The sequence below is a fragment of the Rhinoraja longicauda genome, chromosome 2, assembly GCF_053455715.1.
Source record: "Rhinoraja longicauda isolate Sanriku21f chromosome 2, sRhiLon1.1, whole genome shotgun sequence".
Classification (NCBI taxonomy): domain Eukaryota; kingdom Metazoa; phylum Chordata; class Chondrichthyes; order Rajiformes; family Arhynchobatidae; genus Rhinoraja; species Rhinoraja longicauda.
The window spans coordinates 16,799,113-16,821,440 of NC_135954.1; the positions used below are offsets into that span (position 1 = coordinate 16,799,113).

General features: G+C 42.0%; 1 protein-coding gene across 1 annotated transcript in view; it reads left to right on the forward strand.

The window, feature by feature from the left end:
- LOC144601431 (collagen alpha-6(VI) chain-like) overlaps window positions 1–22,328 on the forward strand; it is a 349,228-nt gene that overhangs the window by 111,859 nt on the left and 215,041 nt on the right. The window contains exons 7-9 of the mRNA XM_078413544.1: window positions 1,867–2,442; window positions 11,756–12,328; window positions 15,168–15,523. Of these exons, the coding sequence (XP_078269670.1) occupies window positions 1,867–2,442; window positions 11,756–12,328; window positions 15,168–15,523 (1,505 nt within the window). The remainder of the gene's footprint in view (window positions 1–1,866; window positions 2,443–11,755; window positions 12,329–15,167; window positions 15,524–22,328) is intronic.

The window sequence follows — 22,328 nt, forward strand, 5'->3', positions numbered from 1 at the left end:
AGTTTCTTCCTTCCGTTCTTCTTGGTGAGTCTCCGTGCTCCGTGCCGTTTGTTGCCTCCTCTGACTTCTGCCTTGCATCAGTTCTTCTCCCTCCTGGCTTGCGTTCCTTACATGAGTTTAAAACCCAAAAGTCGTGGCCAGTTATACTAATTCTGACCCGTCCTATCTCCCGCTAGATCTCGGGATCTCTTTGTTTCAAAGATGGGTATTTGAGTTTTCTCTCTGTTCTGCGTTATGTCCGGGGGTACCGGTGATGGCTAGACGGTCTGTTAATCTGTTTCTCGTTGAGAGGTGATGGGTTTAACTGGTTTCCCATCACCTGCCAGGTAGGTTTCTATGGGCTATTGTGCCCCCTTAACGAGATTAACTGTGTAGGTCGGCTTGGGGCATTGTGAGTATGCTGATGTCAGTGCCCCAGTGTCTGGACTTCGACCTGGTTTCGCAGATTTCTGCACTGCCAATATCCATCCATTGTTCTGGCCGTGGCTTTGCAGAAACCTAGAGACTGGGCTGTGGGGTTTTTGCTTTTGTGGCTGGTCACGAGGTCCCGTGGCCATCTTGGGACCCACTGATTGTGACATCCCTTGTTAAAAAAACTGACCGCAGCCTTTCTCCGCTATCAGCCCCAGTCCCGTATAAAATGTCCAAACTGCAGCTCTTTGGTTTTGTTGTTTTGCAGAATGAGGGAAAACTTCTCAAATCTTACATTGGTGTGGAGGAATGTGGGATAGAGAGAACAGTGGTGCGTGAGATTATTTCCTGGGAGATTTTCTGATTTTGAATGCCCTTTGCACGAAGTTTTTCTTCCTTTTGTCACCTCTAAATAGGTTAGCTGCAGTTTAAGTTCTATCCGGTGTCAGTCAGAGGAAGAAATAACTTGCTTCTAACCACCCATAATTTGCTGGTATCATAAAATGCTGGAGTAACTCAGCAGGGTCAGGCAGCATCTCAGGAGAGAAGGAATGGGTGACGTTTCGGGTCGAGACCTTCTTCAGACCTGAAACGTCACCCATTCCTTCCCTCCTGAGATGCTGCCTGACCTGCTGAGTTACTCCAGCATTTTGTGATACCTTCGATTTGTACCAGCATCTGTCGTTATTTTCCTACCCATAATTTGCTTCTCAGTTAGATTGTTTTTAATATTTAATTTTAATAATTACACTAACTGAAATTAAAGACCAATTAATTCAATCTGTTTTCATTTAAACATTATTACCCTGGAACTATTCTGATGAACAGCTTATATAACCTTTCTCAGGTGCCATGTATACATCTAATCATTAAAAATAAAAGTCCTTTGGATAATTCTGCCAAACTCTGAATGAACAAGCCCTTTACAGAGTGAGTTAATAAAGAGGAGGGGAAGGCCAATATGCCAAGAGTCAAGAATGATTAATTGTCATAGGACTGGTGCAATGAGAATTCTTACTTGCTACCGCTTTTCTGGCACATTAATGCAACAACACAATAAATAAGTATACAATGATCAATAATGCAATAAATTATTAAATGGTAAGACTCGACTCAATAAAATAACCAAGAAGCGATAAGGTTTTAAAGTCAATTGTAATTAATTTCATTAACTCCATTTTGCTAAGAATCAGAATATCCAACCGTTGATTTCATACCCATGGATAGGCTCAGTAACCTTGCAGAGTTTAATCTTCACCTGAAGCACTTAACCTGTTCAGTGCCACCCCTGAGTATTCTTGGATCATGGGCCAATAGTGAAATAAAAAACTTGGCAGAGAACAGGTTAAATTACCTTCTAACAGTTGTGTAATCGTGCAGTGTTTGTTCTTACTTCTGATGCTTGTTTGTTCTTATTTATTATTTCTTATTTATTCCCGATTTTGTTTTTAATAGCATGCAAGAGAATTGAAGTTGCAGACATTGTATTTGTAATGGATGGTTCGAACGACCGAACCATACCTCAGTTTGAAAGCATAAAGAACTTTATGATGGCCCTGATACAACGTTCAGAGGTTGGCAAGGATTATGTTCAATTCGGAGCCATTCTGTATGGAAACAACCCACAGACTATATTCCAGCTTGATAAATTCACAAGCAAATCCGAATATAGTGATGCAATTTTGAAATTACAGAAGACAAGTGGATCCAGGAACACTGCAAAGGCACTACAGCGTGCAAAAGAACTTCTGACTCTAGAAAAGGGTGGGCGAAGCAGAACAAAAGTCTCCCAGTTTGTTATTCTCATTACTGATGGACAAGCCCGAGATGCAAAAGATATACCAGACATAGCTAAATCCTTGAAAGATGATGGCGTGGGAGTCTATGCCATCGGTGTATCTGCCGCCAACAAAAACGAACTTGTGACAATTACAAGTTTTGAGGAGAACTACTACTATGCTTTGGACTTCAGTGCTTTGAAGGAGTTATCCAGAGTAATCGGTCAGTTGCTGTGCAATCAAATCAAACCTGGTGAGTATGTAACCAGTAATTCTGTAAGATGTATTATGAGGAAACATGGGACAAAAATCATGACATTAGTGGAACCAATGAGATATTTAAGTGCTATGCGTGATTTCATAAAAACATAGAAAAAAATAGGTGCAAGGTCCTTCGAGCCCGCACCGCAATTCAATTTGATCATGGCTGATCATCCAAAATCATTATCCCGTATCCTGCTTTCTCCCATATCCCTTGATTCCGTTAGCCCTAAGAGCTAAAACTAACACTCTCCTGAAAATTCAGCATGCCATTGTATTCTAGATTTAGATGCCAAATGGTGGACACATTCTCATTTAATTGGGTTAAAGTGATATGCAGAATCTTTTCAGATTTTATTTCTGTCATAAATACGACAGGTACTTGATTCTGTGAGGCAGAAATTGTTTCAGTGACTGAAGTATCTGGTTAAATAAAATTATAATGTTCGATAACGTATTGAAGATGAATCCAACATTCCTAAATGCTGGTTGTGTGGGAAAGTTGAAACTATTTGCAAACTTGTTTAAAAGCAAAGCTCAAAAGTCATTTTGTTGTTGGAAATTAATTCCATTAATTACTTGTAAAAAATTATCTCCTTTACTTATCCGATTGATAATTTTATCTGTTACAATCCTTAGATCAAAGCATTCAAGTAACAGGAAATGATTTGAACATTTTATCATTCATATTGAAAGATATATGCCATTAATTTTTCCCAGGATTTTGTTGATTCGTTTTTCTACACTGACCAATTAAGAAGTGACCTTATTCAAAGATATAAAGGGGCTTGGCAGGGTAGATGTTGGGATGTTTCCATTAACGGGAGTTACAAACAAGGAGACAAAGCTACAAATTAAGGGACCGGCCATTTAAAACTAAGCTGCAGAGAAATTACTTCTATAAGAGGGCAGCAAATTTCTGGAATCCTGTGCTCCCCAAAGGTAGCGGAGGCCAGAAACTGGGATATATTTAAGGTGGAGTGATAAGTGTTTGAACGGTCAAGGAATTGAGGACTATGAGTGATTGGCACAGATGGGGAGAGGAGGCCAGCATTGGTTGTCCACATTGTATGGAATGGCAGAGCAGGCTCGAGGGCCTATTCTGCTGCTCGTATTTTCCCATGTTCTTAAACTGCAGGCAGATAGGACACTTGTCCAAGTTGGTGGAATTCCCTAAAAATTCAGGTTGGGTGCTGATGAGGTCTGAAGCTTGAGGTTGGGACAGTGATGTGTTTCCATCCCAGTTCATGATCCAATGAATTCAATGAATTCAATGATTACTGCAGGCCAGATAAAGGATCTTGCACAGGAATACTCCTCCAAGCCCCGGAAGAAATCTTGCACCCGCCTTGGATTGTAATTGACCCTCACATGGACAGCAAGGTATTGCTCGCATGTACTTCCAATGGCAGCCCCCTCTGTGAGGATGGGGCTCTCCTGAGTATTCTGCTCAACCCGGTTCCCCACATGCTCTGATCCCACCTCAAATTAATCAATGGATTGTGGCCGGGAACCGATAACAAGAGAGAACAATTTTAAAATAAGATTTAGTCCATGTGGCAGTGAAAGGGAGAAGCAGATTTGTGATTTTTTAGATTACAACTCTCACTTCCACCTATCGCAATTTTCTTAAGTGTAATCGATAATTTTAGTCAGACCAGTGTGTAAGCAGAGAGGCTTAGAGCCATACAGCATGGAACAAGGCCCTTCGGCCCGACTTGCCCATTCTGACCAACATGCCCCATCTACACAGATGTGCAATAGAAAGAAATCGAAGGAAGCGATGTACAGGTTAGCTCTGAATAAACAGTGGAACCAGCTCAAGGGATTGAATAAGCGGCACAGTGGCACAGAGATAGAGTTGCTGCCTTACAGCGCCAGGGACCCGGGTCCAATAGACAATAGACAATAGACAATAGGTGCAGGAGTAGGCAATTCAGCCCTTCGAGCCAGCACCACCATTCAATGCGATCATGGCTGATCACTCTCAATCAGTACCCCGTTCCTGCCTTCTCCCCATACCCCCTCACTCCGCTATCCTTAAGAGCTCTATCCAGCTCTCTCTTGAAAGCATCCAACGAACTGGCCTCCACTGCCTTCTGAGGCAGAGAATTCCACACCTTCACCACTCTCTGACTGAAAAAGTTCTTCCTCATCTCCGTTCTAAATGGCCTACCCCTTATTCTTAAACTGTGGCTCCTTGTTCTGGACTCCCCCAACATTGGGAACATGTTTCCTGCCTCTAATGTGTCCAATCCCCTAATTATCTTATATGTTTCAATAAGATCTCCCCTTATCCTTCTAAATTCCAGTGTATACAAGCCTAATTGCTCCAGCCTTTCAACATACGACAGTCCCGCCATTCCGGGAATTAACCTAGTGAACCTACGCTGCACGCCCTCAATAGCAAATCCAATCCTGACTACAGGCGCTGTCTGTTTGAAGTTTGTACATTCTCCCCGTGACCTGTGTGGGTTTTTCTCCGGGAGTTCGTTTCCTCCCACACTCCAAACACCTTCAGGTTGGCTGGTTAATTGGCTTGGTATAATTGTAAATTGTCCCTAGTGTGTAGAATAGTGTTAGTGTGTGGGGATCGCTAGTCAGCACGGACTTTGTGGGCCAAAGAGCCTGTTTCCGCGCTATATCTCTAAAGTAAACTAAACTAAACTAAACTAAACTAAACTAAAGGACTTCACATTTGGAAGCATTGAGAAATCTGACAAACTTGTTCTGGTATAGTATATGCAACTGCCACACACATTTCAGATAATAACGTGTCAGTGCTTGGCACAGTGTGAAAGCACATTAAAATAGGCAGGTGACTAAGTACCGTTTCCAAGATTAAATAATGCATTGAATACCCATTTCCAAAGGATTTATTTGAAAAACTTCACAGGTATTTTCAAAGATAACTTTAAAAATTCATGTTTATTTTGCAAGGCATTGTGCAATATTACACGAAAATTTATAACTTTTGCTAACTACACAAAAAACCCCAATTGATAGCCAAGAGAAAATGCAGAGCTAAACTTTAAAGGATGCTGCATATAAATGATATAGTCAAATATTTTAAGGTACCCCTGGCCATCAAAGTTTGAATAGAATTGTTTTGACATGGCTTTTTCATGCCAGTGCATGTTTCGATTAGCTTCATGCATTTTTGCATTCTTCAGCTGCCATAAGCTGGAACTCTGCAGCTGCAGAGACATTGACAGACCAAGAGCAATGACCTATCTATGGAACAGATATATAGGCAAGTGTTTAATGCTGACTGAAATGCTCAATGGCATTTCCTGTAAAACATCAAGGCAGATCTTATCACAAGCTAAATAATTCATTCACCCTGTTCTTCGTCAACTTGTAAGCATCTGCACACAGACTTCTTCATTTTATTTCTTCACAAGAATCTTTCCTGCACTTCACTTGTCCAGAGTTGGGAGTAATCTATTGGGGCGGCAGAGGTAGAGTTGTTGCCTTACAGCGCTTGCAGCAACAGAGACTACGGGTGCTGTCCGTACGGAGTTTGTACGTTCTCCCCGTGACCACGTGGGTTTTCTCCAAGATCTTTGGTATCCTCCCACACTCCAAAGACGTACAGGTTTGTAGGTTAATTTGCTTGGTATAAATGTAAATTTTCCCTGGTCTGTGTAGGATCGTGTTAATGTGCGGGGATCGCTGGTCGATGCGGATTCTGTGGGCAGAAGGGCCTGTTTCTGCGCTTTATCTAAAACTTGGAAGGTTAAACCTCATGGGATCCAAGGAGAGATCATTCCCAAGGAGAGAAAACTGGCTTCATGGAAGGAAGCAGAGAGTGATGGTGGAAGGTTGTTTCTCGGACTGGCGGCCTGTGACTAGTGGTGTGCCTCAGGGTATGGTGCTGGGCCCGTTACTCGTTGTCATCTATATCAATGATTTGGATGAGACCATATATGGCAAGATTAGCAAGGTTGCAGATGATATAAAAATGGGTTTTGCAGATAGTGAAGATGGTTGTGAAAAATTGCAGCAGGATCTTGATCAATTGGCCAGGTGGGCTGAGGATTGATTGATGGAATTTAATACAAAGAAATGTGAGGTGTTGCATAGAAACATAGAAACATAGAAAATAGATGCAGGAGGAGTCCATTCGGTCCTTCGAGCCAGCACCGCCATTCATTGTGATCATGGCTGATCGTCCCCAATCAATAACCCGTGCCTGCCTTCTCCCCATATCCCTTGATTCCACTAGCCCCTAGAGCTTTATCTAACTCTCTCTTAAATCCATCCAGGGATTTGGCTTCCACTGCCTTCTGTGGCAGAGAATTCCACAAATTCACAACTCTCTTTTTTTTTTTCTCACCTCAGTTTTAAATGGCCTCCCCTTTATTCTAAGACTGTGGCCCCTGGTTCTGGACTCGCCCAACATTGGGAACATTTTTCCTGCATCTAGCTTGTCCAGACCTTTTATAATTTCATATGTTTCTATAAGATCCCCTCTCATCCTTCTAAACTCCAGTGAATACAAGCCTAGTCTTTTCAATCTTTCCTCATATGTCAGTCCCGCCATCCCAGGGATCAATCTCGTGAACCTACGCTGCACTGCCTCAATTACAAGGACGTCCTTCCTCAAATTAGGAGACCAAAACTGTGCACAATACTGTGCACAATACTCCAGATGTGGTCTTACCAGGGCCCTATACAACAGCAGAAGAACCTCTTTACTCCTATACTGAAATCCTCTTGTTATGAAGGCCAACATTCCATTAACTTTCTTCACTGCCTGCTGTACCTGCACGCCACCTTTCAGTGACTGGTGTACAAGGGAATCTTGTGTACAATGGTGTACTGGTGTACAATGGTGCATCTTGGGAAGTCTAAATTGTCCCTAGTGTGTTTAAGATAGTGTTCATTGTAAAACATACTTGGCCAATAAAGTATGATTAAAATTATGATTATGATTGAGTATGTCAAACATAAAGGATTAATGTAAAGGTACAACAAGTAATGAGGAAGGTGAAAGGAATGTTGCTCTTTATTGCAACAGAAATGGGGCATAACATTGGAAACATTTTGATGTGGTTTGGAGATGTTGTGACCACACCTGGAGATCCATGCATAAATTTGGTCTCCACATTTAAGAATGGATGTATTAGCATGAGAGACAGTCATGAGAAAGTTCATTAAGTTGGTTCCTAGGATAAATGGGTTGATGTATGCAGAGAAGTTGGTCATGTTTGGTCTATGTATAACTAAATTAAAAGGGAATAGGTGGCATTTCGCTGGTTGGTGCGGACTCGGTGGGCCGAAGGGCCTGTTTCCGCGCTGTAAAATGAAACTAAACTAAACTAATATAGAGGATTACTTAAGAAACCAAAAACTGAGCCCCAGCATAAATGGTCATTTTTGGATTGGCGGTAAATAACTAGTGTCTACCACTGGGATGGGTGCTGGGGCCTTAGCTATTTACAATCTATATTGATGATATGCTTGAAGGGTCTGAGTACACTGTTCCAAGCTTTTCTGGTGATACAAAATTAGGTGAATTAGCAAGTAGAGGAGATACAAACAGCCTGTAACGGGATTCAGATATTTTAAGTGAGAAGACATGAATTTGGCAGATGGAGTACATGTGGGCAAGTTCAATAGACAATAGACAATAGGTGCAGGAGGAGGCCATTCGGCCCTTCGAGCCAGCACCGCCATTCAATGTGATCATGGCTGATCATTCTCAATCAGTACCCCGTTCCTGCCTTCTCCCCATACCCCCTGACTCTGCTATCCTTAAGAGCTCTATCCAGCTCTCTCTTGAATGCATTCAGAGAATTGGCCTCCATTGCCTTCTGAGGCAGAGAATTCCACAGATTCACAACTCTCTGACTGAAAAAGTTTTTCCTCATCTCAGTTCTAAATGGCCTACCCCTTATTCTTAAACTGTGGCCCCTTGTTCTGGAATCCCCCAACATTGGGAACATATTTCCTGCCTCTAACATGTCCAACCCCTTAATAATCTTATACGTTTCGATAAGATCTCCTCTCATCCTTCTAAATTCCAGTGTATATAAGCCTGGTCGCTCCAGTCTTTCATCATATGATAGTCCCGCCATTCCGGGAATTAACCTAGTAAACCTACGCTGCACGCCCTCAATAGCAAGAATTCAGAAGTCATAGGAGCAGACTTAGGCCATTCAGCCCATCGAGTCAACATGAGTTTATCCATTTTGGAAGGAAAATTAAAGCAACGAATATTATTTAAATAGAGTGAGCCTGCAAAGTGTTGTGGGACAAAGGGACCACGTATGTTGTAAAACATACTTGGCTAATAAAGTATGATTATGATTATGATTATAATTATGATTATGATTGAGTATGTCAAACATAAAGGATTAATGTATAGGTACAACAAGTAATGAGGAAGGCGAAAGGAATGTTGCTCTTTATTGCAACAGAAATGGGGCATAACATTGGAAACATTTTGATGTGGTTTGGAGATGTTGTGACCACACCTGGAGATCCATGCATACATTTGGTCTCCACATTTAAAAAAGGATATATTAGCATGAGAGACAGTCATGAGAAAGTTCATTAAGTTGGTTCCTGGGATAAATGGGTGGATGTATGCAGAGAAGTTGGTCATGTTCGGTCTATGTTCAAAAAACAATGAATGGTGTTTTTTTGATGCCTGAAGGGAAAGTAAGAGGTGGACCTTGATCGAAGGTATTTATTCACAAAATGCTGGAGTAACTCAGCGGATCAGTCAGCATCTCAGGAGAGAAGGAATGGGTGATGTTTCGGGTCGAGACCCTTCTTCAGACTGATGTCAGGGGAGGGGGCGGGACAAAGATAGGATGTAGTAGGAGACAGGAAGACAGTGGGAAGGGGGAGGGGAAAGAGAGGGACAGAGGAACTATCTGATTATTGGTCGTAGAGAGGAGTAGGTGGACCATGATGATCTGCTGTCGAGGTGGGATTAGGGTTAACCACCGGGTGGCGCCAGCAATGGCTGCCTCGCCAACAGTCTGTCCCTTCCTTCTCTGTTGTTTCTTTAGTATGTGTTTTTAAAACTTTTTTTTAATCTCTTATCTCGACGGAGATGCAAATTTTTTCCGTATCGTATCTCCGTCTGCACTGCGGCCTAACATCAAGGAGTTGGCGGCCTCTGCTGGAGACCGACTTTGGGGGCTCCAAATGTGGAAGCCTGCAGGACTTTAACATCGAGGAGCTGGCGATCCCTGTGCCAGGGAGCTCCAAGCTGCAAGAGCTTCGACCACCCCGACACGGGAGCTTCGACCGTGGGCTGTGGGAGGTTCGATCGCCACGACTACGGGAGAGAAATGAGGGAAGGAGATTAAATTTTATTGCCTTCCATCAGAGTGTGGAATGTGGGGAATCCGCTGTGGTGGATGTTTATGTTAACTTTTATGTAGTTATGTGTCTTGTTGCTTTTTTTTAGCACGTGTATATGGTAATACGAATATCTCTGTACCTTAAGTGGCACGCGTGACAATAAAAGACCTTTGAAACCTTCGAGGGTTTATGCAGGCTGGGTTTAAGAACCTGATAACTCTAGAAAGTTATTCTACATGTATTCAAGAGAGAGTTAGATATAGCTCTTAGGGCTAATGGAATCAATGGATATGGGAAGAAATCAGGGACAGGGTACTGATTTTGGATGATCGGCCATGATCATATTGAATTGCAGTGCTGGCTCATGGGGCTGAATGGCCTACTCCTGCACCTATTTTCTAATGGTCTATGTTTCTAAAAGTAGCTGTTCCCGATCCTGCAGGTGTGGGATTTAAGGCTTCTGTAGGATTTCTACACCTCCTGCTGAATCGTAGCATAACCTGGATGGTGGGCATCCTTGGTGAAATGTGCTATCTTCTTGAACCACTGCCTCATGAAGATGCTTTCTACAGAGGGGAGGGCTAAGCCCATCTTGGTCTGGGCTGATCCCGCTACTCCCTGTAGCCTCTTGCATTTGTATGCCTCATGTCATTTTGTATACATTTATCAGATCACCCTTCGGTGTCTGATGCTCCAGGGAAAACAATCCAAGTTTGGCCAAACTCTCCTTTAAGTCAAGGTATTGTTGCATGTTCCTCCCAAGCATGGGTGGCCATGAGGGCTTCCTCTGGGAATTGGTCATGGAAAATAAGGAATCTTGAGCAGAGCAGGACTGAACTAGAGGGAGCGAAGGGTTCTCAGGAGATGGCCATATCTGCCCAAAGTGACTGGCATGTAATCCTCTTGTCTACATTTCATTGAGAACCGATGTATGAAATGCCCCCAAATGTTATTTTAACATTCTACTTGGGTTTCCACACTCACTGTGGTTCTACATCTGTTTCTTCTGGCACTTGTAATATTTTCTCCAAGGATCTATACTTTCAATTGGCCGCAAAAAAATCGTGCCAAGGGAGTAACAGAGCCAAATCTTATTTCTCTCCCCTTATCAACCATAACCTCATGTGTATACATGTAGGAAATATTGCCCTGTGGGTCTGGCAGATTCTCCACTCTCGGCAGGGGAAGCCTGCAGTGTACATATTTCTGCCAAAATGAGATAAGATAACATGGCTTATCTTAGGGTGGTTCATCTGTGGAATTCTTTGTCACAGAAGGCTGCGGAGGCCAAGTCAGTGGATATTTTTAAGGCAGAGATCGACATATTTTTGATTAGTACAGGTGTCAGAGGTTATGGGGAGAAGGCAGGAGAATGGGGTTAGGAGGGAGAGATAGATCAGCCATGATTGAATGGCTGAGGGGACTTGAAGGGCCGGATGGCCTAATTCTACTCCTATCCCTTATGACCTTATGACATGCTCAAGGCACATGGTGTAACACTGAGACTGGTTTTATTTTCTCTCTGTACGGCTGAATTTCTTACTGTCAGAAGGGAACTACAGAAATACAGAGCACAATTGTTAAGCTTGAGAAGACAAACATAAATACGCTGCCCAGTATTAATTGCATATTTATCTTGTCCAGAATGTGAGAATAAGCGTACAGAGGTGAGGTGTGTGCTTTAACATGCACATAACCCTCTATTTGCAAATTAAAAAAAAACTCATACATTTTAACTACCTCTGTGAGAGTAACCTCTTGCCCTGGCTGTGTCTTGTACTTGCCCTGGCTGTGTCTTGTACTGTCCATGAAAGGAGTTTAGGTCCCATTTCCTTGTTCTGATGAATGATCCACCAACTCCTTAAAGTTTGAGCTTTCTTTCATCTGTGGATTTGAATGCACTTTGCTGTGTTTATATGCTGTAGATCGCATGAACTTTCAATGCTCTGACTGCTCTATGATTATGTTTTTACTTTATGCAGGATGTGATGTTGAGAAAGCAGACGTCGTTTTACTGATGGATAGCTCAGCAGCAATAAAAGACGTTGATTTCCAGATGATGAAGAATGCCTTGAAAGACTTCACCAGCTCGTTTGATATTGGTGATGATCATTTCCAGTTCGCAATAGCCCAGTATGGCACTGGGCAAAAGACCGAAATCTACTTGAATGAGTCTCATTCACACGACACACTAAGGGACAGAATTGATAAGATGGTCCAGCTGCAGGGAAAAACTGACACTGCGGCAGGATTACGATATGTGGGTGACCTCTTCCAGCCAAAGCTGGGAAGTCGAAGGAAAGAGAAGGTGCCCCAGTACCTACTGGTGTTCACAGCTGGGAAACCTAGTGACAGTGTGGTAGCAGCAGCTAACGAACTGAGGAAACGGTACATCAATATATTTGCACTAGGTGCTCAAGATGCAAACCACAATGAGCTTCTGAAAATCACTGGAGTGGCAGACAGAAAAATCTATATGAATGATTTTCAAGAGCTAACTAACATTAAAAGAAGAATTTTCCGTAAAATTTGTACTCCAATCCCTCCCCCAAAAGGTAAGTTAATGATGACACATGGGCTCAAATTGTATTTGGTTCTGTACGAAAACTACTGTCTCTAATGAATTTTGATGTGAATCATTAATCCAGCTACATATGGTCTGAGATCGTTTTGTCCATCTCCAGCTGCTTCTTTATGATAGTAAAGCTTTCTGAGCGTCTGCCCCAATCCAAACCTATTAATCCCAAACCCCGATCCTATCCCAAACCTATTATGTCCTGGGAATTAACCCTGTCATGTTTCAATCAGAGGAAGAGGCCAGTGCTGGCATGGTCAGCGTGCATTGTCCATCCCTCAAGAAGGAACTGGTGAGCCAGGAAGGTAGCAGTGAGCTAGGGCAGCACAGTGGCACAGCTGGTAGAGCTGCTGCCTCACAATGCCAGAGAGCCGCATTTGATCCCAACTCTGGGTGCTGCCTGTGTCGAGTGTGCACGTTCTCCTTGTGGTCGCGTGCGTTTCCTCCCACATCCCAAAGGCACGCGGATTTGTAGGCTAATTGGCCTCTGTAAATTGCCATGAGTGTGTAGGGAGTGGATGAGAAAGTGGGATAACATAGAACTAGTGTGAACGGGTGATCGAAGGCTGGCGTGGACTTGGTGGGTCGAAGTATCTCTGAACCAAAGAAAACAAATATTTTGAAATACCACTGTAAATACAGCAAAGATATTCCCATAATTTTGAATGGGGAATTCCAGGAACTGGGTCCAGCGACAGTGAGGGAATAAACAATATATGTTTACTAATCAGAATGATGTGAGGTTTGGAAGGGAAACATTCAAGGATTGTTTCAGTTTCGGTGCTGCCACTGTACTTCTTGATGGTAGAGTTTGTAGGTTTGAAAAGTGCTATTGGGACAGCTCTAATGAGTTCTGCATGGCACTATGTACAGTAAATGATGCACATTGGAGTCATAGAGTCATAGAGTGATAGAGTGATACAGTGTGGAAACAGGTCATCGGCCAACAATGTCCCAGCTACACTCTGTCCTGCTTGCGTGCACTTGGTCCATATCCCTCCAAACCTGTCCTATCCATGTATCTGTCTAACTGTTTCTTAAACAATGGGATAGTCCCAGCCTCAGCTACCTCCTCTGGCAGCTTGTTCCATACACCCACCACCCTTAGCGTGAAAAAGTTACCCCTCGGATTCCTATCAAATCTTTTCCCCTTCACCTTGAACCTCTGTCCCCTGGTCCTCGATTCCCCTACTCTGGGCAAAGACTCTGTGCATCTACCCGATCTATTCCTCTCATGATTTTGTATACCTCTATAAGATCTCCATGGAATAGAGACCCAGCCTACTCAACCTCTCCCTATAGCTCACACCCTCTAGTCCTGGCAACATCCTTGTAAATCTTTACTGAACCCTTTCAAGCTTGACAATATCTTTCCTGTAACATGCTGCCCAGAACTGAACACAATATTCTAAATGCGTTCTCACCAACATCTTACACAACTGCAATATGACCTCCCAACTTCTATACTCAATACTCTGACTGATGAAGGCCAATGTGCCAAAAGCCTTTTTGACCACCTTATCTATCTGCGACTTGACCTTCAAGGAACCATGCACCTGTATTCCTAGATCCCGCTGCCTAGAGGCCTACCATTACCTAGAGGCCTACCATTTACTGTGTAGGTCCTGCCCTTGTTCAACGTCCTAAAATGCAACACCTCACACTTTTCTGTATTAAATTCCATTAACCATTCCTCCGCCCACCTGGCCAATCGATCCAGATCCTCCTGCAATCTTTCGCAACCATCTTCACTATTGTTAGATCGTAGAACAGTACCTGAATTTGAGTTATTGGTATATTGGATAGAGGGCTTTAAACAGCATCTGATGATTTGAATCTGCAGGAGTGATTACAATTCTGGTTTGAAAAGGTTCCCAAGATTAGGTTTAGGTTCATAATTATCACATGTACCGAGATACAGTGAGAAGCTTTATTTTGCATGCTATTCAATCAGAATATATATATGTGTGTGATCTGATTGAATATAAAATATATATATCATACATTATTGAATATATAAAAATACAAAATATATATATATTAAAATTATATATATATAATATATATAATACTATCTATTATATTTATATATATATTGTATTTTATACGTATATATATATATATATATAATGAAGCTAATTTACTACTATAATATACTTACTATATAAGCATTGATTTGACACTGCCTTAATTGCATAGGCATAGCAATAATTACATCTCGGATGTGCATTAAGGTAGCAGGTCTGACTCATGGTAATGATAAAAACACTTCAGATAGCCTTGTTCACCCAGGATTATGATTCTATACTTCATAGATGTAAGATTGTTATCTTAATGGAATGTGCACATATTGATACTGGATGTGCTCAGAGTCAGGGCTGATTGTGCTGCCCTTCTTAATCACAAACTTGCCACTTAAGTTGCAGGCAGTGACCTTTGCTGATAAATACACAATGCTCATTCCCTCAGATGACGTATTAGTCAATGTTTGCTTATGGTAAAACGGCAGGCTTAAGTTGATAATCAGCAAGTAAAAATTGTGGTGCACAAGTACTAGATCATGGTGGTATCATAAGCTCCAAATGATACTCAGTAGCATTATCAACATTGAATCTCCCACTTTTAATATGTTGACTGTTTATCTTTGAGGATTAGAACGAAACTATTTAGAATTTACCTTCCTTGCCTTAATTTTCTCTTATTTTCATCTGACATCTTTTACCTGTATAAAGCTGTATAATGTATAAAGTTATTAACTTTGAAATCTACTGTACAAAATGTACTGAAATAAATCTGCAATTCTATTATTCACTTTGTAGAGGATCCAGCGTGCAGAATTGATATTGCTGTGGGGTTTGATCTTTCAAGCGGAATTGGTTTACCGAACATATTTACTGGCCAACAAAAGCTGCAAGCAAAGCTTGGACAAATATTGCAGAAAATTACTTCTATGCCAAATATCAGTTGTGCTTCTGCTTCCCAGCTAAATTTCAGAGTGGGCTTTCATGTAATAAGCAGCACTGGCCAATCTATCTTTGAAACTGAATTCGAAGAATTCAACCCATTGATTGTAAATAAACTGCTGGAGCTGCAAACAAATGCCAGAATTGAACCGAATGCAGAGTTATTGTTATCATTTGTTGACAAATTTAAGGCATCAACTGCAACTGCAAAGGTAAGGATATTTCAATCATTTATATGCAAAAACATCTCATTGATTTTCTAAGGCACAGATGAGGGTTTTTTTTCTGTCTATAAGCATATTGCACTGTTTGGATTTTCATGTATTTGCTGTGACCTTGAAAATTTTAATACATGCAGCAACAAAGCTCTGATAGTTTTGCTTATGATTAATTAACTTAAATTGATAGAAATGGTCCAATGTCTATTGTAATACTAGTGTTGACAGATATGATCTCAGCTGAGAAGTGGCCATTTATTGCCTGAGCATCCCTGGTGCAAGGCTACCATTAATTATAGCTAAAGATAACTAAAAATGCAATACGGGGGGAAAAGATGAAAGATAACTAAAAAGGCAATACGGGGGAAAAAGATGAGGTACGAGTGTAAGCTAGCCAATAATATAAAGGAGGATAGTAAAATCTTCTTTAGGTATGTGAAGAGGAAAAAAATAGTTAAGGCAAATGTGGGTCCCTTGAAGACAGAAGCAGGGGAATTTATTATGGGGAACAAGGAAATGGCAGACGAGTTGAACCGGTACTTTGGATCTGTATTCACTAAGGAAGATACAAACAATCTCCCAGATGGCAGTGGCAGAGATCCTAGGGTGATGGAGGAACTGAAGGAAATTCACATTAGGCAGGAAATGGTGTTGAGTAGACTGATGGGACTGAAGGCTGATAAATCCCCAGGGCCTGATGGTCTGCACCCTAGGGTACTTAAGGAGGTGGCTCTAGAAATCATGGACGCATTGGTGATCATTTTCCAATGTTCTATAGATTCAGGATCAGTTCCTGTGGATTGGAGGGTAGCTAATGTTATCCCACTTCTTAAGAAAGGAGGGAGAGAGAAAACAGGAAATTATAGACCAGTTAGTCTGACATCAGTGGTGGGGAGGATGCTGGAGTCAATTATAAAAGGCGAAATTGCTGAGCATTTGGATAGCAGTTACAGGATCATTCCGAGTCAGCATGGATTTACGAATTGGAAATCATGCTTGACTAATCTTCTGGAATTTTTTGAGGATGTAACAAGAAAAATTGACAGGGGAGATGTAGTGGATGTAGTGTACCTTGACTTTCAGAAAGCCTTCGACAAGGTCCCACATAGGAGATTAGTGTGCAAAATTAAAGCACATGGTATTGGGGGTAGGGTACTGACATGGATAGAAAATTGGTTGGCGGACAGAAAGCAAAGAGTGGGGATAAATGGGTCCCTTTCAGAATGGCAGGCAGTGACTAGTGGGGTACCGCAAGGCTCGGTGCTGGGATACATTAATGACTTGGATGAAGGGATTAAAAGTAACATTGGCAAATTTGCAGATGACACAAAGCTGGGTGGCAGTGTGAACTGTGAGGAAGATTCTATGAGGTTGCAGGGTGACTTGGACAGGTTGTGTGAGTGGGCGGATGCATGGCAGATGCAGTTTAATGTGGATAAGTGTGAGGTTATCCACTTTGGTGGTAAGAATACGGAGGCAAATTATTATCCGAATGGTGTCAAGTTAGGAAAAGGGGACGTACAACGAGATCTGGGTGTCCTAGTGCATCAGTCACTGAAAGGAGAGAAGGAATGGGTGACGTTTCGGGTCGAGACCCTTCTTCAGACTATTGAATGGCGGTGCAGGCTCGAAGGGCCGAATGGCCTACTCCTGCACCTATTTTCTATGTTTCTATGTTTCTATGTTTCCTTCTCTCCTGAGATGCTGCCTGAACAGCTGAGTTACTCCAGCATTTTGTGAAATAAATACCTTTGATTTGTACCAGCATCTGCAGTTATTTTCATACAGTCACTGAAAGGAAGCATGCAGGTACAGCAGGCAGTGAAGAAAACCAATGGAATGTTGACCTTCATAACAAGAGGAATTGAGTATAGGAGCAAAGAGGTCCTTCTGCAGTTGTACAGGGCCCTAGTGAGACCACACCTGGAGTACTGTGTGCAGTTTTGGTCTCCAAATTTGAGGAAGGATATTCTTGCTATTGAGGGCGTGCAGCGTAGGTTCAATAGGTTAATTCCCGGAATGGCGGGGCTGTAATATATTGAAAGACTGGAGCGACTAGGCTTGTATACACTGGAATTTAGAAGGATGAGAGGGGATCTTATTGAAACATATAAGATTATTAAAGGGTTGGACACGTTAGAGGCAGGAAACATGTTCCCAATGTTGGGGGAGTCCAGAACCAGGGGCCACAGTTAAGAATAGTAGGCCATTTAGAACGGAGATGAGGAAAAACCTTTTCAGTCAGAGAGTTGTAAATCTGTGGAATTCTCTGCCTCAGAAGGCAGTGGAGACCAATTCTCTGAATGCTTTCAAGAGAGAGCTAGATAGAGCTCTTAAGGATAGCAGAGTCAGGGGGTATGGGGAGAAGGCAGGAACGGGGTACTGATTGGGAATGATCATCCATGATCACATTGAATTGTGGTGCTGGCTCGAAGGGCTGAATGGCCTACTCTTGCACCTATTGTCTATTGTCATTCATTGATTAATGCAGAAGTGCTCTTAACATTGCTGATGGCAAACAAGCCTAGGACCAGGTTTGCCTGTGAAGCAGCCATAATTTTGAAACTCACCAGCGAGCAGACCCTCTCCAGGTTTAGGTATCCAAACATTGGTCTAATAGCATTGATGAGAAGTGCTTATGAGATCATTTCTCGGCCTCTGGAAATATTCTTGTGTTTAGTCTGTGTTTTCTTCCGTTCCTGGAAAAGGTTATTATTTTGCTGATGTGCTTACATTTATAGTTACTATGTTCAGTAAGCTTTGGGGGATTGTGTAACAGCGCAGTGGTGTAGCAGTAGAGTTGCTGCCTTACTGCGCCAGAGACATAGAAACATAGAAAATGGGTGCAGGAGTAGACCATTCGGCCCTTCGAGCCAGCGCCGCCATTCAATATGACTATGGCTGATCATCCAAAATCAGTACCTCGTTCCTGCTTTTTCCCCATATCCCTTGATTCCATTAGCCCTTTAGAGCTAAATCTAACTCTGTCTTGAAACCATCCAGTGAATCGGCCTCCACTGCTTTCTGTGGCAGAGAATTCCGCAGATTCACAACTCTCTGCATGAAAAAGTTTTTCCTCATCTCAGTCCCAAATAGCCTACCCTTATTCTTAAACTATGACCCCTAGTTCTGGACTCCCCCAACATGGGGACCATTTTTCATGCACCTAGCCAGTCCAATCCCTTAAAAATGTTGTATGTTTCTATAAGATCCCCTCTCATCCTTCTAAATTCTCGTGTGGATACACCCAGTTGACCCATTCTTTCATCATAGGTCAGTCCTGTCATCTCGGGAACTAACCTGGTGAACCTATGCTGCACTCCCTCAATAGCAAGAATGTACTTCCTCAAATTAGGAGACCAAAATTGGACACGATACTCTAGGTGCGGTCTCACCAGGGATCTGTACAACTCCATGCTCCTATACTCAGATCCTCTCGCAATGAAGACCAACATGCCATTTGCTTTCTTCACTGCCTGCTGTACCTGCATGCTTGATTGGGTTTGATTCTGACTATGGGTGCTGTCTGTGTGGAATTTGTACGTTCTTCCTGTGACTATGTGGGTTTCCTTCGGGTGCTCCAGTTTCCTACCACACACCAAAGACAGACAGATTTGCAGGTTAATTTGCCTTCTGGAAATTGGAAATTGCCCCCAGTGTGAGGGACAGTGCTAGAGTATGTTCGGCGTGGACTCGGTGGGCCGCCTGACCTGTGCCCACGCTATATCTCTTAAGTAAAGTAAAGTGCAGCGTGAAAGGAGAAGAGTAGTGAGTGGAATTGTAGAATGAACATTTTTAGCTTTGCGATGTGATTCTTTGGGTAAACAAAGAGAAAGAAAGCCAAATGAGAATTTTCATTATATAAGGATGAAGTTGAAAAGAAAAGCAGTTGAAAAGCAGTGAAGAAAGCCAATGGAATGTTGGCCTTCATAACAAGAGGAGTTGAGTATAGGAGCAAAGAGGTCCTTCTGCAGTTGTACAGGGCCCTAGTGAGACCGCACCTGGAGTACTGTGTGCAGTTTTGGTCTCCAAATTTGAGGAAGGATATTATTGCTATTGAGGGCGTGCAACGTAGGTTTACTAGGTTAATTCCCGGAATGGCGGGACTATCATATGTTGAAAGACTGGAGCGACTAGGCTTGTATACACTGGAATTTAGAAGGATGAGAGGAGATCTTATCGAAACGTATAAGATTATTAAGGGGTTGGACACGTTGGAGGCAGGAAACATGTTCCCAATGTTGGGGGAGTCCAGAACAAGGGGCCACAGTTTAAGAATAAGGGGTAGGCCATTTAGAACTGAGATGAGGAACAACTTTTTCAGTCAGAGAGTTGTGAATCTGTGGAATTCTCTGCCTCAGAAGGCAGTGGAGGCCAATTCTCTGAATGCATTCAAGAGAGAGCTGGATAGAGCTCTTAAGGATAGCGGTGTCAGGGGATATGGGGAGAAGGCAGGAACAGAGTACTGATTGAAAATGATCAGCCAAATGGCCTCCTCCTGCACCTATTGTCTATTGTCTATTTAAAGAATCATAGCTGTGAGATGGCTGCACTACCTGTTGCAGCAGTATGCTGCCGAGGTGTATCCTGATGTTAGCTCTGCCCAAGCATTTAATGACTTTACAAGTGTCCTGTTAGTGGATCCTTTGGGACTACCTGCATTTTTCCAACAATTGATATCAAGTTACTAATTTCTCTCTCCATTCTTTTACAAATAGAGAAACTGCTTATCCACTGAAACCATTTCACAATCTAGGAAATTTGGAGAACCCTACTACTGTGCTCATTATTTCTACAACTTCCTTTTGGTGTTCGTGGATATAGGATCTTACTTAAGAGAGTTTACGGCTTGCAATCCATTAATTTCCCCAGTGTGACCCATATTTAATAAAATAAATACTTTAGAATCCTTACTCTTTTAGATTCCTGGTTGTTCACCATTTCTAATTATTTTTTTGTGTCATCTTATGTGATGACAAAATCAAAGTATTTATTTCACATCTTTGTTATTTCTTTATATGTTATTATAACTCTTGCATATGTGACTTTAAGCAGCACATACTTTTGGTATGCTCTTGTTTAGGCACCAGCAGAAACTCCTCCAGTCATTCTTTATATTTTCTGCCTAGTTTATTCCATAAGCGCACTCTATTAACTTTAGATATCCTGTTTATTTGGTTTCCAAAATTCATTGTATGTGCAGAATTGCAAAGTTTGTTGGTGGCAGTATGAAACCTCTCTTAATCCACAAAGTCTCTAACCTCTTTAATTAGCTAACCACTGGGGAATTTTTATCCTGCGATATTTTTATTTTTAATGGAACATTAATTAGTTCAATTAATTAGTAGTAACTTATTCTAAATCTAAATTTGCAATGTACTCCACTTAACATAGACTGTGTAGTTGACTTAATTTTAGTTTGTAGACTCAAGAGATCATGGACCAGGGATTTGGTCCCAATGAGTATCCTGAGATTAGAGCACACTGTCTGTTGTGGCTCTAGAAGTCCCACATGGGAGTGACACTTTTTGCTTCATCTGGTGTACCTGAAGTCAGACTTAGTTATGTGGGTGTGTGTCTGTTTGTGTGCACACACGCCTGTATTGTGTGTGCATGCGCGTATGTTGGTGTGTATGCGTGAGTGTGCAGTTTGTTCTTCCTGCAAGGTCTCTTCACTGCATTTCCATAATTTGCAGTTCCACTGATGGTCTTCCTGATATACTGCTTTTCAGTTTAGTTTTGTTAGTTTAGTTCAGAGATCTAGCACGGAAATAGGCCCTTTGCCCCACCGAGTCTGCGCCGACCAGCGATCCCCGCACACTAACACTATCCTACACACACTAGGGACAACTTACATATATACCAAGCCAATTAACCTACAAATCTATACGTCTTTGGAGTGTAAAAGGAAACCGAAGATATCGGAGAAAACCCACGTGGTCACGGGGAGAACGTACAAACTCCGTACAGCACCCATAGTCAAGATCGAACCCAGGTCTCTGGCGCTGTAAGACAGTAGCTCTACCACTGTGCCACCATGTCCATTTCCAGTTGTCCATATTGATGCCTGGCACCTTATGTCCTTTCACTGAAGCACAAGTTTGGGCACACTTTTGGCTTTTTCTCTGAAGCTAATTCTCCATTGAGATCATCTTTGGAAATTCACTATCATTCATCTGGTGAATATATCCAAACCATTGAAAGCATCTCTGCTAGAACAATGTCTACCAAATCAGGATCCATAGACAATCCAGGATGCCAGAATATGCGATTCTCTCCTTCTCAGAATGTGTTGCAGGCAATGCATATGGTAGCTGTTTACCCTCACATTTGAAGTGTGGTGTCCAGACCTTTCTGCTGCACTGTAAGTTGTTGACAACAGTGTTTGGACACACAGACATTTATGCATTTGTCATTCCACCACATCCTTTATGTAGGACCGGAAAAAAGCTGTATTTGTTATACATCTTAGCCATTCCTTAATACCTCATTATAACCTCTCCCATATGTGAATTTGAACAGCACATACTTCCATTTTGATGTGCCCTTGTTTAGACACCAAAGAGATTTTTTATATTTCTTTCAAATCTGGACTGTGGTGTCCAGATATTACTGCTGCACACTAGATCGTTCACAACACAGTCTTTGGACACGCTGATTTTTGTGTATTTGTTTGTCTACCACATTCTTTTTTGTAAGGCTAGATAAAGCTCTTTCTTTCCTGCAGCTTTCCTTCAGGAACCCAAGGAAATTCAGACTTCTTTAACATTATGAATGATTTGGGCAAGTGACATATGGG